The 16,729-nt window shown below is 39.2% G+C and overlaps 2 protein-coding genes across 3 annotated transcripts in view; both read left to right on the top strand.

The window, feature by feature from the left end:
- Positions 1 to 1,891, top strand: part of alpi.2 (alkaline phosphatase, intestinal, tandem duplicate 2) — a 7,045-nt gene extending 5,154 nt beyond the window's left edge. The window contains exons 9-11 of the mRNA XM_014010757.1: positions 667 to 858; positions 983 to 1,099; positions 1,378 to 1,891. Coding sequence (XP_013866211.1) covers positions 667 to 858; positions 983 to 1,099; positions 1,378 to 1,637 — 569 coding nt within the window. The 3' untranslated portion in view covers positions 1,638 to 1,891. The remainder of the gene's footprint in view (positions 1 to 666; positions 859 to 982; positions 1,100 to 1,377) is intronic.
- Positions 1,892 to 2,434: 543 nt separating this feature from the next.
- Positions 2,435 to 9,888, top strand: LOC106519195 (uncharacterized). 2 transcript variants are annotated; one of them, XM_014010754.1, is made up of 9 exons: positions 2,435 to 2,957; positions 3,825 to 3,977; positions 4,085 to 4,190; positions 4,580 to 4,703; positions 5,228 to 7,591; positions 8,027 to 8,198; positions 8,403 to 8,565; positions 8,844 to 8,976; positions 9,087 to 9,888. In XM_014010754.1, the coding sequence occupies exons 1-9, from the start codon at positions 2,893 to 2,895 to the stop codon at positions 9,251 to 9,253; spliced, it is 3,447 nt and encodes a 1,148-aa protein (XP_013866208.1). In that variant the 5' UTR covers positions 2,435 to 2,892; the 3' UTR covers positions 9,254 to 9,888. The 2 variants fall into 2 exon arrangements, with proteins under 2 accessions (XP_013866208.1, XP_013866209.1); XM_014010755.1 differs by lacking the exons at positions 2,435 to 2,957; positions 4,085 to 4,190 and having other exon boundaries at positions 3,892 to 3,977.
- Positions 9,889 to 16,729: the final 6,841 nt, after the last annotated feature.

Raw genomic sequence — 16,729 nt, forward strand, 5'->3', positions numbered from 1 at the left:
ATTCACATTAATCAACATTTCTGTAAATGTGCCAGAGTTAGCCACAGGATAATTTTCATCTGTTGGCCCTGGACTTGCCATAAACAAAATAGTTATACGAAACAAGATAAAATAACAATAAAATACAATCAATACAAATCGCACAAGAAAATCACACACACATTTTATACAAAACATGAGCATCATTAAAACTAATGTAAACCTTCATCAAGATGGTTAAAACACAAGTGGTCACATGGTTTTTTTTCTATTTTCTTTACATGAATATGGTCTTTTATTTTATCCTAAAGTGCAAAAATAATTATAAATGTTAAAATTCACTATATATTTTTGGATTTATAATGGTCAACCCCACTGGCCGGAAAATCTCCCCTTCAATGAACYCAAAGTGGCCCACCAGCCACCAGCTGATAATCACAGTTGCAGCATGTTTTGTGGCTCCAGACACAATTTATGAGTAAGCCAAGGGGAGGAAATGTCTCTTATGACTGTAAAGTTTGCAGAGCCCCTGATATAAATCCACAGCACCACTTTAAACATCAATTTTATGTTACAATTTTTGGTGTTTTGCCAAAAGAACCAGCATTTTTTCCCTCCACAACAAATAAGCTATTTTCTGAAAATGCTTCTTTTGAAGTTTATGTGTTTCTGTTTGTTGGACTTTAAGGGGGAGGATTGATCATGGTCACCATGATGGGAGAGCCAAAATGGCTCTGCATGAAGCTGTTGAGTTTGACAATGCAATTGGGCGAGCGGCCGAACTCACCAGTGAACTGGACACTCTGTCTGTTGTCACCGCTGACCACTCTCATGTCTTTGCTTTCGGAGGGCATTCTGCCAGAGGAAACCCTGTTTTTGGTAAAACACGAATTAAAAAAGGAAAAAACAGAAAATATTAGCTCACTGCAGAGGATATGTGTAAAAGAAAGTCATTTAGTGTCATGAGATTTTTGACCTGAACACTGTGTCCTGTGATTCTTAGGGGTGTCTCGTGGATTGGCGGATGACAAGAAGCACTTTACCACTGCTGTGTATGGAAATGGACCAGGATATCAGATCGCCAATGGAACCCGTCCTGATGTGAATGAAACAATTTCATGTATGTGCACACAGATCTTTGTAAGAAAGTCATAATGTAACAGCACCATCTAACGGCCTAACAAGATACTTATACACCAACCAGAAGTGGGGTCATAAAGGAACACAAAGGCTCTCACATTTTATAGGCATAATTCTAAGAGAAATGTATGATTTTAAGAAACACTGACCTAAAAGAAGTCACATTTCTTCCCACACGTGCTGTTGATTTTAATGTATTGCTTGTCTGCAAGAAATCTCAGAAAAATCTAATGTCCCTCTATCACATTTTTTCAACAGCAACAAAAAAGTACCGCCAGCAGGCTCCTGTCCCCCTCGACTCAGAAACCCATGGTATAGAGGATGTGGCTATCTTTGCCAAAGGACCAATGTCCCACCTTTTTCACGGAGTTCAGGAACAGAGCTACATTGCACACGTCATGGCTTTTGCTGCCTGCATCGAACCCTATGAAAACTGCAATCTACCTGGCCATGCTGGAGCTTTTTACCCCAGTCTGCTCCTCCTTCTAATGGGCCTCTTCATCACCCTCTCTGCCTGAGATTACAGTCCCAGTATTTGATCAAATGTTGGATTATCTGCCCAATCTCTCATTTTTGGTTGAAATTTCGTACAGTGTGACGGAATTATTGAAGAATTATTCCTAAAGAGTGAAACATAAATTATTCCTAAAGGTTTTGTAAAGAATTTAAGTATTACTGTTTATGCACAAGTCTGATACCACCGTTCCAAGTACATTTTATTTGTGCAAGTTGCATCATGATATTTAACACTATTAAACTGTCCAAAACACAAGGCTGTGATTATTTTGAAGCATTTTTAATAAACTTATGAATTATCAATTTATCCTAAATGCACTACATGAGCACAAACTAGGGCCACACATACAAAAAATAAAAAAATTCTCCTAAACTCAGAATTTAGGGAGATTTCCCCCCCCTGTGGCCGTAAAAGCATCTTCTGTACAGATGGAACAGGCACACACCTCCACAAAAGTGCACAAAGATAAATGCAGAAAATGTGTTGTTGCTCTGCAAATAAACAGCTACATTTACACAATTTAAGTAGATTGTCGGCATATATCAAAGAGAAAAGGGTAAGTAAGTAAGTAAGTAAGTAAGTAAGTAAGTAAGTAAGTAAGTAAGTAAGTAAGTAAGTAAGTAAGTAAGTAAGTAAGTAAGTAAGTAANGTAAGTAAGTAAGTAAGTAAGTAAGTAAGTAAGTAAGTAAGTAAGTAAGTAAGTAAGTAAGTAAGTAAGTAAGTAAGTAAGTAAGTAAAAGTAAAAACTGCTTTACTTCACCCAATCGCTAAAAGGATGTGGTCATAAAACAAATTGATTGGGAAATGAAATTTTTATTTTGAACAAGGCCTCTTCTGTCTGGTCAACTGTTGTCCAATCAGAGCACATGATCTGTGAACAATTGTCCAATCAGAGCATCCAGTCCGTGAATAGTTGTCCAATCAGAATTGTCCATAGGCGGGTCTTCCGTTTGCTTGCGTGCCGTCGTGACTTGGAGGGAAGTTTAACAATAACAAAACAGCGTAATCAGACTTATCGATAAACTTTAAACTTTTTTAAAGCCTAAACCTCAATGAAATATTCAGTTAGCATATTAACAGTTTACATAAATATATTATCAGCTAGATGTATGAACAAGGCACATGATGCAGCGGAAAAGTCAACACTCGCGTAGCTCCGTAAGCTAACCTCGATGTGAAGTTATTGATTCTCTGAGGACGTAAACTGGAATATGCTGCTCACAGTTTAGGGTGGCTTTAAACAAATCTCGCGGGTCATGGATCGCAACAATAGAAGGCTGTCCAGTCAGTTATGTGCCGCAGTGAAAGATGGAGAGCCCAGGTACTGATCAAGCCTTTTCCTCTTTGTTTAGCTCTGACGTGCAGCATGAAAACAAAAACACTGCTCTGATGTTTGTTTTGTTMGCGCTATAACACTGATACGAACCTGAGGCATAACACTTCATTTTTCATTCATAATAAAGCCGTTTTTAATATTTGTTGCTTCTGAGGCCCTTTGACGCATAATTATAAATAAATGTGATCACGATACGATCTTCGCTGAGGAGGATACAAGTATGGTGTCAACGTGTTCGTGCAGCTATGGTGGACATATGTTATTAGTCACAATGTTTATATATATATATATATATATATAATTGTTAAAGGTTTAATCTTCTGAATTGTAAGCATGATCAAAACAAATCAAGTGGTTTCACTAAACAGCAATTTTGTATACAAAACTGCAGTCATCATGCAAAATTTATATGTTGAGCCGTGTGAATAATTTGTTATTATGAATTACATCCTCATTCGTTTATCATGCGTTAACAATTATAATCACATATTACACGTGTAATAGCTGTAAAGTAAATGACAAATGACAAAGCCTATAATACTGATTTATTTAGTTGAGGACATTGTTTAGTTTCTGTTTTTGTTTGTGTTAAACAACATTGACGAGTAGGACAGCAATTTGTACATTTTTCTAAAAGAAAAAGGAATAAATTTGAAGTTTTATTTCTGATCACTTATCAACTAAATCCCGTTAGCCTGAATAACCACTGCATTTTTGTAATTATGCAAAACTCTTGAATAAAAAGTTAGATCTTTTTAGTCTGATTGTCACATTTTGTTGGYCGTCATTTGATCATTATCTTATGTACAGAAGTGTCTGTTATAGAAATGAACATACACTTTTTTTTGGCAGATCTGTGCAGTTGCTCCTTGCAAAAGGTGCAAGTCCCGACCTGGTAGGAACCAAAGGCGTGGCTGCGATCCACTTGGCGGTCGGTAAAGAAACTGAGAAGAACATCCGCTGCTTAAAACTGCTACTACAGCATGGAGCAGACCCCAACGTCAGGTATTTTAATGAGCACTGATGAACACTTTCCTRATCAGGTTTTATGCTTGTTTTGCATTATTTATGGAGCAGTTAATTCTGATTGCTTAATGTTGCATTTCTTCCAGGTCATCTGAAGGCCTGACTCCTCTTCATGTTGCAGCACTGTGGGGATGTTATCAAAATCTCAAGTTGCTCTTAATTAATGGAGGGAACCCAAATATTAAAGATAATGTAAATTCTCATTTCAAGTCTTTTAAAGGTTTTGCATGAACCAGAAAAAAATATTAGAGAGCTAAGAAAGACATCACAAGTAAATTTAAAATTAAATTTAAATGTTCAAGTTGTTTTTATAACCTGTGCTGTTTTTCCTGAATTTTGAGCATCTCAGTTATACCCGTCGCTTAGATTTTTATTTATTTATTTTATCCACATTATTGATCCCCTGGTGGGAAATTAAATCTCTGCATTTTACCCATCGCACATGTGGCTGCCAATTACAGCACCCAGGGAGCAGCTGAGGGAGCAGGGCCCAAAGTGGGGCTGGTTGGTTCGGGGAGTTGAACCGGCGACCCAGATGCCGTGTGCTTTCTGTTACCCTTGTCATGTGTTTGTTCATGCAGGAAGGGAACACTCCTATGCAGCTTGCAGAGCAACAGGAAAACCAAAAATGTGCCCAACTCCTTCAGCATTACCAGGCTAGTTCATCTGACGCAGAGGAGGAGGACCTGCCTCAGTTCCAGTACGGTAAGATGTTGTTTTTATAACGTTTATCTCTACTTAAGCCAAAAATTAGCATTTTTGACAAACTTTTTTAATTAACTTTTTTTAACTCATCTTCTCCTATTGTGTATTTTCAAGCTGCAAAAGGTAGCGCTACCCTGTTGCGTAATACCTGTTCACCTGTTCCCCAATGTTTTGTCGTGTGTTTTTCTTGAATGGGTGTTCTTAACTGCATCTCGTTCTTCATTGCATCTCTAATATGTTTGAATGACAATAAAGCTAATCTAATCTAATCTAATCTAATCTAATCTAGTCTAATCTTGATTTTGGATAGATTGATTTAATGAAATAGCAATAAAAAATATTACATACTAAAATACGTCTCTATTTAACATGTTAGATAACTAAAAGCATGACCTCTTCAACAAAATACTATAGTAATAGATCATACAGGTTAGAGCTGCATATTGAGGGATTTTGTCTGYTTTATGTTTCACCACCATGTGATTTAGGTTAAATCGTAAACCTTTTTCTCATTTTCTTTACAGCTGTGTACTCTGACCAGACTGACCTCTCCAGCTATCCTGAATCCAATCACAGTTTCAGTTCCCTTTCGTCCAGGATAAGTGATTTTGGYGACGCTCCACTGAGCAGCACAAGGCTCTCAKCTCTTTTCAACCTGTCRAACATCAACGGAAGACCAAGTTGCAGAGGATTATCGAATATTAACATGGTCCATGGTACTTCTATGCTTTCCAGCACTCGCCTGTCTGCGGTGGGACCTGCAGTGACAATGTCCGTTCTTAAGGAGGACCCGTTATGTATTGAAGGGATGTTAGCAACAAAAGGAAATGAAAATGCTGCTGCAGCTAATGGCAAAATTTCTCCCTCCAAAACAGACACACTTCCAGAGTTTTCCTGCAGGCGAAGAACAAATCGAAAGAGTGTAAGCTTCAGGGATATAGATGAATATGTCCCTGTTTTCAGTCCCGAATCCTCCAACAAAAATACTGGTGGTGAGGGAAGYCCATTTGTCAGCACTTTACCGTTTGACTTTTCTGAGTACTCTGACTTTCTTGATCTAGAACGCATGGCCACTGTTTTACCCAAGCAGAGCATTGACGTCACGTCGCCGGATCAYGTTTTTGTTTACTGCAGAGAGAACAGTGAGAGCACAGAGCAGGACTTGGAGAAAACTGTTGTCAGTCACTGTACTCTTGGTGTGAGTGATGATGAGCTGGATGGACAAAATGACCAGGAGCCTGTTGCCAGCAGCAGCAGTGGGACTGGTAGCAGTAAATACAGTAGCTGTGAGAGCGACCATTACACCAGCTGTGTGGACGATTCTTCACACTCTGAACATCTTTGCTTCCCTGTTGCAAGGGAGGCTTCTGCTGAGGTTGAATCCAACAAAAGGACAACCCAGATTTCTACAAACTCTGGTAGTGAATTCCCAAACGAGGATAGGAATAAACCAGATGCTCAAAGAGAACCTGAGATTGGTTCAAAACTTGAGACTGCAGAGCCTTTACCTGCTCTGCTTGATAAAYTGACCTTGTCTGAAGAAGACCACASAAAGAACAAAATATTTGATGCCTGTGGTGGCTCTGCCATGGACACTTCAAGTAAAAAAGATGTAAAGCAAGAATCTAATGTCAAATTTGATGCAACTGAAGCGTTAGAAAAAAACGATAGGCTCTTTTTGACACCCAGTCCTTTTGTAACTGGCAGGACGCGCTCTAGATTGAGTCGCTGCTCCATGAGAACTCCACAGGTATCAGTCACCTCTTCTTTTTTTGACGAAACTCTGCCGACGCCGGTTCGAACACTCCGTCCGACACCYAAGTCCCAGAGCAGTGGACACGGGTACTACTCACCACGCACACCTGCCTATACGTCAGATGATTTGAGAAGAGATGACGAAGGAAACTCCTTGTCTTCGGATAACCGAGACACCCAGTCCAGCACKTTTAGTCATAGCCAAGCTGATACGCTCATTCTTACTAAGAGCGTAACRGACACTGTTGACCAAACGCAGACTTTGGATGACACTGTCTTACTAGACAAGGATCAAGATAATCCATTAGATGCTTATGAGAAAAACTTTGCAGAGATTGTTCTTGCTGTGCGAGGACAGGGCATGGATCGTTCTGAAGACAAGGMATTTCTAACTGATGATCTGACTAGTGCAGACGAGGCGGCTATGGGAAACTTGAACRATGCCTCTGCTAAAGAACTGGAAGATGGACTCAAAAACGAAGATGTCCTCTTCACCGAGGACAGCAGTTCTCAGTCTGAGTCTGCRTCGTCTTCGTCGTCTTCCAGTCTTTTCTCTCCAAAGAGATCCAGAGAGAACTCTGATCTTCCTTGTACTCCAGGAACAGGATGCACTCCGAGGTACAGCATGAGCAGGCTGTCGGCCAGCCATAGGCCCCAGCGTTTGGCAGACTTGTCTTTCACCCCTGGTGGGCGCCCGCTCACCCTAAATCTGGACGAACCGGTGGAGTACCTTTACACTGACACGGAACAGGGCCACAAACTTATTGAGACGCACGTCCCACCTACAACAGACACGTCCCTGAGCTCGAGCAGCACCAGCACCGAAGAGACCGTTCTCTATGACTGGCGTTCCATGCAAGCCGAAATGAAGAGAAACAAAAATAAAGAGAACCAGCAATCTGAGAAGGTGGCAACGAAAATGGACAAYGGTAATTCCGACAACAATCTGTTGCCGGAAATAAGAGGAATAACTGACAGGGAGTTGCGACTGAGGCTTGTGGAGCTGGGAGAGAGTCCAGGTCCCATCAGCAGCCGAACCAGGCCCACCTACATGAGACGGTTGTGCCGCCTTTTACAAGAATCAAACGCCAAAACACATCAAGACAAGACACAACTAGACAAACCACAAACAGGTAATGCCAATTAATTAACTTCACTTAAATAAATAAATAAATAAATAGGTGTTTATTGTTCTTAATTTGCAGTAAGTAAATTGAAACACAAAGATTTCATAGTAGATTCAATCATTGAATTTGAGTGAGATTTATTTTTTTGAATTGTAAATTAGCGTATTTATTCATGTATAATACTATCTCAAGTATAATACCATCATAATTTTTTGAGCTTTAAAAGAATAAAAAATCGAATCATCAATAACCTGTGTATAATACTACTACTACCCCCCAACTTTATGGATGATTTTTAGGGTTTAAATTCTAGTATTATAAATGTATAAGTAAAGTAACATTACATTGGTGATATTACTTATATTTACTGATATGGATACAAAATGAGCATTTGTGGTCTGTTCTTTTTTATTTTATTATTATTATTATTTTTTATTGTAGTTAACTTAGGTTATAGTCTGGAACTGTGTCGAGCCCTGCAGGCTTTCCAGCTGCCTAATTGCCAGGCTGATGAGCAGGCTTTGAGCCAGCAGTTTGACCAACCTGATCAGAACAGGAAGTGGAGGGAGGGCATTATCAAGTCCAGCTTCAACTACCTACTGCTTGACCCAAGGTACTCCATGTTGGATGGCCCATGTTTTCTATGTCCCGCACAATGTACATACCGCTGTCACAGAAAAAGGATGAGATTTTGAGCAAAGTAGTATCTACTAAAAATATGCTTTAAACTCTCCTTTACAAATCATTACAATGTAACTTTTTTTAATCACACACATGTATTTTTCAAAATTGTTTTATTTTTTTCTTCCTTTGTCAGAGTGACAAAAAACCTCCCCTTCCGTAGCCACACCATGAGTCCTCACGAGTGTTTCCAGTGTTTCATTCATGCTATATTTTATGTGGGCAAAGGAAAACGCTCTCGGCCCTATAGTCACCTTTACGAGGCTTTAGAATACTACAGAGGAGACAAGATGGCAAAGGTGAGAAAGCAGAAAATTGTAACTTGTGCAGTTACAAAAATTTACATATAGAACGTTCTGGTGTTTTCCATTTCAAAATAAAATAAGAAAAAAATGCTTTTATTTTGTTTCTTTGTTTTACATGCTTTAATAATAATAATTAAAAAAAAGAAAAGAAAACTACACGGTTTTACTTTTTTGCCATTTTATTTTGAAACAGGAAAACCAAAGAACGAAACATGCACTGATTTTAAAACAACATCTGTATAAAACTTGGATTATTTTTCTCCCTGTGACAGAAACTGTGCCCAAAAGTGCAGCACATCCTCCAGGTGTGGACCGCCGGGCAGGGGGTCATCTCTCTGCATTGTTTCCAGAATGTTATTCCAGTGGAAGCTTACACCAGAGAGGCCTGCATGGTGGAGGCCATTGGTGAGTATAGGGCAGAGTTAATATAGTATATTCATCTCAAATTTGGCTTTAATGAAAAAAAAAGCAACTTTAGAAATGATTTGACTTCTTATTTCCGCTAATTATTCCAGGGTTAAAGATGCTCACCAATCAGAAGCGTGGAGATTTCTATGGTGTGGCGTCCAACTGGGAGATGAGGAGGAAACGGGAGCTCGGCATCCACTTGTTATATCGGGCCATGCAGATCTTCCTGGCTGAGGGGGAGAGGCAGCTCAGACCAGCGGACATCAGGCAGTAGGAAATCGTCCAACGGCTGCACAACCCAACACTGAAAGGGCAAATACCACTGCTCTAAAGCACAAAAAATTACTATTTTTTTGGTCTAAATTTGACGTCTCATGTTTTTCTCAAAAATCATCATCTTGTTTTTTGTTAATGATGAATTGCTTTACACCACATGGAATGTAGAACACAGGACATGTAACATCAGGGATGAAATATAGCACTTGAAAGCAAAATATCATTGTGGTTTTGTTTAGATCTTTTGTCCAAAAGTTACGATAAAAGAATAAACAATTCTATAACCGTTAAAAAGTTAATCAAAATGAAAAATAAATCCATCGTCCTGGAACCGGAAGGTCGCCGGTTCAATCCTCGTCCAGTYGACTCAGTTGTGTCCTTGGGCAAGACACCTTACCCACCTTGCCTACTGAGGGTGGTCAGAGGGTCCGGTGGCGCGTGAGTATGGCAGCCTTGCTTCTGTTAGTGTGCCCCAGGRCAGCTGTGGCTACAATTGTAGTTTACCATCATCAGTGTGTGAATGTGTGTGTGCGTGGGTGAACGTCGGTAGTGTGAAGATAGAAAGGCACTATATAAGGACAGTCCATTTACCATTTTCCATTCCATACACTGATGGGGACACACATCAGAGGCATTAGGGGTTAAGTGTCTTGCCCAAGGATACAACTGAGACAGTTGGACGGGGGATCGAACTGGTGACCTTCCTGTTCCAGGACGACTCCCCTAACCACTCCGCCACAGCCGCCCAAAGTAGCCTGTGTGTTTTTACAGGTTGAAGTCTAATAATTCAAAGCAGAATATTTGACCTTGGGTGTACTAGTTCAGCAGATTTTCCAGTTTTGTGACCAAACAAGTTTCTGTGTTTTATTTTATTTTTTTCCCCATGTCGTATTCTAGTGTGTGTGGTGTTTAGATTGCCTGCTGTATCTCTGGAGTTACAGCTGCTATTTGGTGTCATAATCTCCATAATTTTGTCATTTCATTTACTACACATCAGTGACCTGAGCAGGGAGCATCCAAACTGCTCATTATCTCCACGGGGAATTACAATTGATGAGTTGTCTGGAAGTTGCACAACTTTCCCTTTATCACACAAACAGCATTATTATGGACGAACACAAACTTTGTATTTTAGCAAAACACAAAAGAATTTTTTACATTTAAATGCCCAGGTTTTATGAGCTTTAAATTTTATTTTGATGTGAATTGAAAAAAAAAGTCTTAAAAGTGACGTTTTTAATTAAAACACTGGTAATAGTTGTAAAAATAAAGCTCCTCGTTGTAATTAGATTTTTTTCCTAACTGATTGATCTTGTCATTGACAGCGAAACTTACTGTTTATTTTATTTTAGTTCAGATTTTAAATGTTTATTTTAGATACTGTTAATTGTGTTTACTTGTCCATTTTTTATGTAAAAAGCAAAGATAATGTAGAAGGCATTAAACTACGAACTGCTGAGTTATCAGTCCTTTGTGTCTTATTCATTGGTCTCCCTCTAGTGGACAAAGAAAGACATTAAGTTTATTCAACAACAAAAACCATTCTGATATACTAATCTTTCTTTTTTACTGTAGTGTTTCCCCCCATTGTTATCACTCATAGCAGTTAATTTCAGTGTGTTCTTTTTAATTTAATTGCATGTGCATTTTGTAGAGCCCACATTTTATTTTTACACTAACAAAAGTAAAATCAAACAAAAAAATGGTTTGAATTTTTGACAAACTTCAATGACATGCAAAACTGGAAATGAAACTTGCACACAATTAAGTTTTTCTTGGTAACTGTTAAGAAGATCAATCTTTTACTGTTAAAGTGACTCACTTCGTTTCATCTGCAGTTTCTTGGTAATGATTAGACAGCAGTTCCTCACAGGCTTCATCATCTGTAGCCACGTCTTGTCTGAGTCTGCTGTCAGTGCTGAAGCTCAGTGACCTGAATGATTCAAACATCTGATAGATGGTTTGCATATCTCATCTGAGTAGCTGCTTTTCTATTTATTCATTTCAGGCTTATCAGATAAAACTTTTAAAAATGGGCAGAGCTCTAAGATGTATATTAGATTGTGGATTTATTTCGAAAGCCCTAAATTACAGTCGTGAGCCCTGTGGTGTGAGAAGACAAATCAAATCCTTTGTTGTTGATGGTCAAGCAGTGGTTTTCATTCTGAATCAGATGCTTTCAGTTTTTCAAAATACTAAGAAGGTACTTTCCTGGTTGGGTGGTGCAGAGAAAGGCTTAAAGTCACTTGAGTGAAGTTGGATACGGAACAAGCCAAATACAGACATGTTACACACACACACACATGGTTTTATTTAAACTTATATGGGATAAATTATACATTTTACATCTGAAATCCCGGTCTGGGGACCTTTCTGGGTAGAGTTTGCATGTTCTCTCCGTGCATGCATGGGTTCTCTCCGGGTACTCCGGCTTCCTCCCACAGACCAAAAACATGACTGTTAGGTTAAWTGATAACTCTAAATTGTCCCTAGGTGTGAGTGAGAGAGTGAATGGTTGTTTGTCTCGTTTGTCTCTATGTGTGGCCCTGTGATGGACTTGTGACCTGTCCAGGGTGTACCCCGCCCCTCGCACTGTGACTGCTGGATATGGGCACCAGTGACCCACGCAACCCTGAAAAGGAAGAAGCGTGTACAGAAAATGGATGGATGGACATCTGAATTTTTAATCTTTTTGACCACATTCCTTCTTCAAATATGCCGTCCCTAGTTTTTAACCTGATTTTAGTTTCAACATGTTTTCTGATGCCAAATAATTCGACCCTTTCTGGAACAAATTTTCCACAACCTCAGGATGTGTCTTTCTGTATGGAGCTACTCTCTGTCAGTTAAGGTTCAATAACTTGTCAGCTGAAGCAGTAATTATCCAATGGGAGGCTCTTATCTATTAGCTTAAATCCAGGTGGTGACCTTTTTTTGACCTGGCAAAGAATTTGTCTAAATCTGCTGGCCTTTTGTACAAAAGTAGGAAATTATTGAGAAATGCTTGTGTACTGTAGTGCTATTAGAGCCATTGAAAGTTGAGGACATGCATGTAAAACAAATGTAACCCCAKATTTAAACTTTAAAAAGCACTAAGTCCTGATATAAAAGAAAATTTTTAATGCTCATTTTATTAATTTACTGATATTTGTATGTTGGAGACTATATTASCAAGCCTTTTATTTTCTTTTAGTTCATTTTGAGTGGAACAAAATTATCTAAAAAACAAGGGTTATTTTTGCTAAATGTCCTGTGAGAATCTGTGTGAAACCAAGACATGTTTCTGTTCTGAAAGTCMAACTAAGGAATAATTTGAAGTAGGCCTAAGTTCAAAACTATAAAGGCATATTTGAATTGTATTGTAAACAGATGAAAATGTGTAAACTATTATTTTACTTAGTGTCTGTTTAACCACTCGCTCCAGGTTTAAAAAAATACATTTAAATTTAGACAAACAAGTTAAAAGGTATCTTGAACCCCATGATTTAAGCATTTATATCCTTCAGCCTCCCAACAGAACAAACTGTTAAAACAGTATTTGTGCAGAAGTTACAATTATATGGAATTTAGCAAAAAAATGTATTTGAAATAATTTTTTTAAGCCAAATGGTTTTGGTAATTGCAACTATAAGTGCATGGACTAAAATAGAGATTTGGATTGAACACATTTTGGATTAGACTGATTTTATTTTCTGATTAAGACATTTGACTATTTGTTGTACATTGATAGTGGTGTCTAGTAGGGTTGGGCAATACTGGCAAAAAAAAATAATCACGATTAATTGTGGTATTTAATTTGACGATTAATCCCCTGGAGTCCATGGACACCCTTATGTCCTGGTCTCATGACCAATTTAGTGGGAAAGATTCGTTAAAATCTGTTCCAAATTGTGTCAAAATTACAGACTTCAGACTATACATCAATTTTTTAAATTGTGTTGATGGATAAATAAATTACAGAACCCTTTTTTAAAATGTTTGTCATATTTGAAGTGGAGAGGAGCATCGAGCAGACTGATGGTGGCATTAATYGTATTAATCGTCAAGTGCCAAAAAATAATCGATTAATGTTTTTCTGACGATTAATTGCACACAATACGATTATGCCCAACCCTAGTGTCTAGTGCTTTGATCAGTGGCAGAAATGTATTGCAGATAGCTTCTTATAATGTTAAAKCCAAACTGTTTTGACCGTGTTACACCCAACCTCATTAATTTTAAATGGCAACAAAAATTTGCCAGGAACATGAAAGACCAACAACATAGAGCTGAGAGCGTTCTTTTATTGGATTTGATTTAGGTGCATCAAAAACAACAGCAAAGCAGAAAACACATCAGACATGTTAATAATAACCAAATAAAAGAAAGTGAGTCATCACTGAACAATGTCCACATACATGTATTCTAAGCAGAATTCACAATTCATGTCTAACCTCGCTCTTCTAATCAAACTGCCAAGATGTCACTTTGCACCAACCATGAGGACGTTGCTGAGTTCAGGCGAGGAGGAGAGACGTGGTGCGAGTGAAACAACACCATCAGCATGTCGTGACAACATTCCTCATGATGTTCGGCTGAAATCTGGGACACAGTTGCATTCATCGTTCAGCGAGCTCTTCCACACAGTTAAACCCACCGACAGCAATGAATGTTGATTGTGACCTTTGCTGTGATTCTGAAGCCGCAAGCACTTTGGATGTTTCTCAAGGAGGTGCTCTATGGGTAATTTATTTCCTTTTTTTTTTATTTCAAGAAGTCATTAGTCATGTTTGCTTCCAGGTTTYGGAACATCTTGAGCTTCCTTCTCCTCCCCGTGAGACGCGAAGTGACAAAGGCTGGCCACGGGGTACAATCAACGGTCGATGGTTTATTTTAATTTAGCTCAAACTCACCGACAGCGTTGAATGTTCACCGGGGCAAGAAAAGACCTGATGGTGACCGAGGACGACAGTCTGCTCCGTCGTTGGCGCACAAACTTCTAACGCTCAAACACTGCATTTTATTCATTCTTGCGAAGGGCACTGACAAGGTTTTATGAAATCTTTTTTTTTTCCAATTAGTGCTCATCAGATAGCTACTGAGATATAAAATGAAATGAAAATGAGTCTGCAATGATATATCAGAGAGATTTGACCGAAGATAAAAACAAGATTGCTATCACAAAATAAAAAAAACTTTTTGAGAAATTCAGATAAGGATTTTTTTTTCAGAAATGAATTTATCAAACGTAAAAAAGCGCATTCTATTAAATAAAGCACAGCTTGACTCACCTCTGCTTTACTTCTTAGCAACACTGCGCAGGGTTGTTAATACACTTCACTTCCGTGACATCGTTATTACGCCACTGATGAGTGTATGGGAACACATTTTTACTCTGCTTCAAGTAACAGTTAAACCAAGAAAATCATCTTGAAACTCCTGACTCATTGTGGAGTTTGGTAAAGCCGACACCTGGGCCGAGGCCGCAGCCGGCAGCAGGGTGCTGTGTTGAAGCACGGCTGCTCGGCCTCTAGAGAAGCAGAGGCTCCACGCATGGGTGGAGGACGAGGAAGGCACYGGGTGCGAAACTGCAGACTCACTCTGATCTGTTTGTTGTTTCATTATGACGTGCTTCTGTGTCTTCAAACTGAAATATGTGTTTTTTTCTTTCTCTCTCTCTCTCTTCTCGCACTAATACCAAGAAAGAAACTGTCCACCATCCTTCACAGTGCTGAATCATTGCTCATTTAGAGAGAGCAAAAGAAAGAGGGAGGGAGGGAGGTAGAGAGAGAGAGAATGAAAAAAAGCCAAGCAGTTAGTGAGGAGCATGAAAATTAAATGCCACAGAGCTGCTCTAGTAATTAGATGTGACGTGACGGCGACCGCGGCGGTGAGTCAAGATGTGGTCGGATGATAAACACCGTGCTGGGACGCGTTTCCAGAGCAGGATAAGGAGTGACTAAGATTATCTGGTGGATGTGTCACCTCCTGACAAACACTCAGGTCGACACGTAAAAAAAAAACGATTTAAAAATAACAACGCGACTGCCTTTACTACTACAAAGCGGGACCCGTGATGAGCGTTATCTCCGAAGAGGAAGAGTTCGCAGCCTCCGTTCTCCTTCACCCATCGCATCCTTCTGCTGCGTCACATTTTGCATCGTCTGGATTTCGTTCGGATGTAACACAAAAAATAAAAACGCAAATCTAACATTCAAATGAAAACAGTTTTGACTCGATGACATGTCACCCGAGCTTGAATAAGAAAAGCGCAGACCTTGCTGTGAGTAACTTCCTCTCCTCTCTTCACTGATTTGAGTGACAGCGCTGGAATTGACAGAAGTGGATGAGAAGGAATGTAGCTTTATAAGGTCTTCTCTGGCCGCGGGACGGGTGGGGGGGCTGACAGTGGGAAGAAAGATCCGGGACACGCAAACTAAAGAGAGAAGAGCCCTGAGCTGACAATGTGGCCTTAATCTGAATGACAAGGTCTGCACATCAGCCCTCAAACCAGCCCGGGCTGAGATGTGGAAGCGAAGCAGGGGGAGGAATAAGAAGAGACAGAAGATGAAGGAGGGGAGGGCCTCTTTCCTTCAAACGTGCTGGCCTTAATGGCACCGACAGCTCTGACATTTAACCACTGAATCATTTTTAGATAAGTGGACGCGGTGTGGAGAGTTGAGACTCCGGCAAAAAATAAAATAAAATAAGGAGCTTTAAAAAAAAGACAATAAAAACTCAAGAATAATGTAGATCAAAGAATTTAGGGCATCATCCGAATGACTCAAAGCATTTTGTTTCAAACACAAGGGTGGAAAGGTTTGTGAATAAAGGAGCAGAAAACTACCTAGGGGGAAAAAAAAAACAAATCTGTGCAGGAGGTGAATTAAAAGCTTTGTGTCCTCTTGATCAACAATCAAATGTTAGTTCAGTGAATCTGCTCAGCCGAGATGGTATCTCTTAAAATGGATTTACTTTGTAAGCGATACCACAGATAAAAGCCACATCTCCTGGACAGATTTGGATGTAGAGACAGTAACCAAAAAATAAAAAAATAAAAACGAGAGATTTAAAACGAATACCTTTAAAATGCTGCAAGATAGCTAAGCGAGTTGCCGTAATGAGTGCTGTCAGCGTTTCACTATTATTACTGTGAACGCTGTTAAAACAGACAAGTAATTCCAGACAGACAAATGATACAGGTGATTAAATTGCTCCCGAAATCAGGTCTGTGTTTTTTCTTTTCTTTTATTTTTTTATTTTTGAGTGTGAATGCACCGTTCTGTTTTTGTCCTATCATTAGTTGGGATAAAAGAATGCTGGGATGTAAAAAAGAAAAAAAGGAAAAAAAGAGCACTTTTGGTAAAAATAGGTTTTGTGCTACTTCCTGTCTGTAAAGGATTTCTTTCTTTCTGCCACTGTCAATCTGATTCCGACACTCCTTTAATCACCGGAGCTAATTTTAGACCTGGAAGTGGAAGCGTTTGTCTTGAGT

The sequence above is a fragment of the Austrofundulus limnaeus genome, unplaced genomic scaffold (genome assembly GCF_001266775.1).
Source record: "Austrofundulus limnaeus strain Quisiro unplaced genomic scaffold, Austrofundulus_limnaeus-1.0 Scaffold73, whole genome shotgun sequence".
NCBI classification, from domain to species: Eukaryota; Metazoa; Chordata; class Actinopteri; order Cyprinodontiformes; family Rivulidae; genus Austrofundulus; species Austrofundulus limnaeus.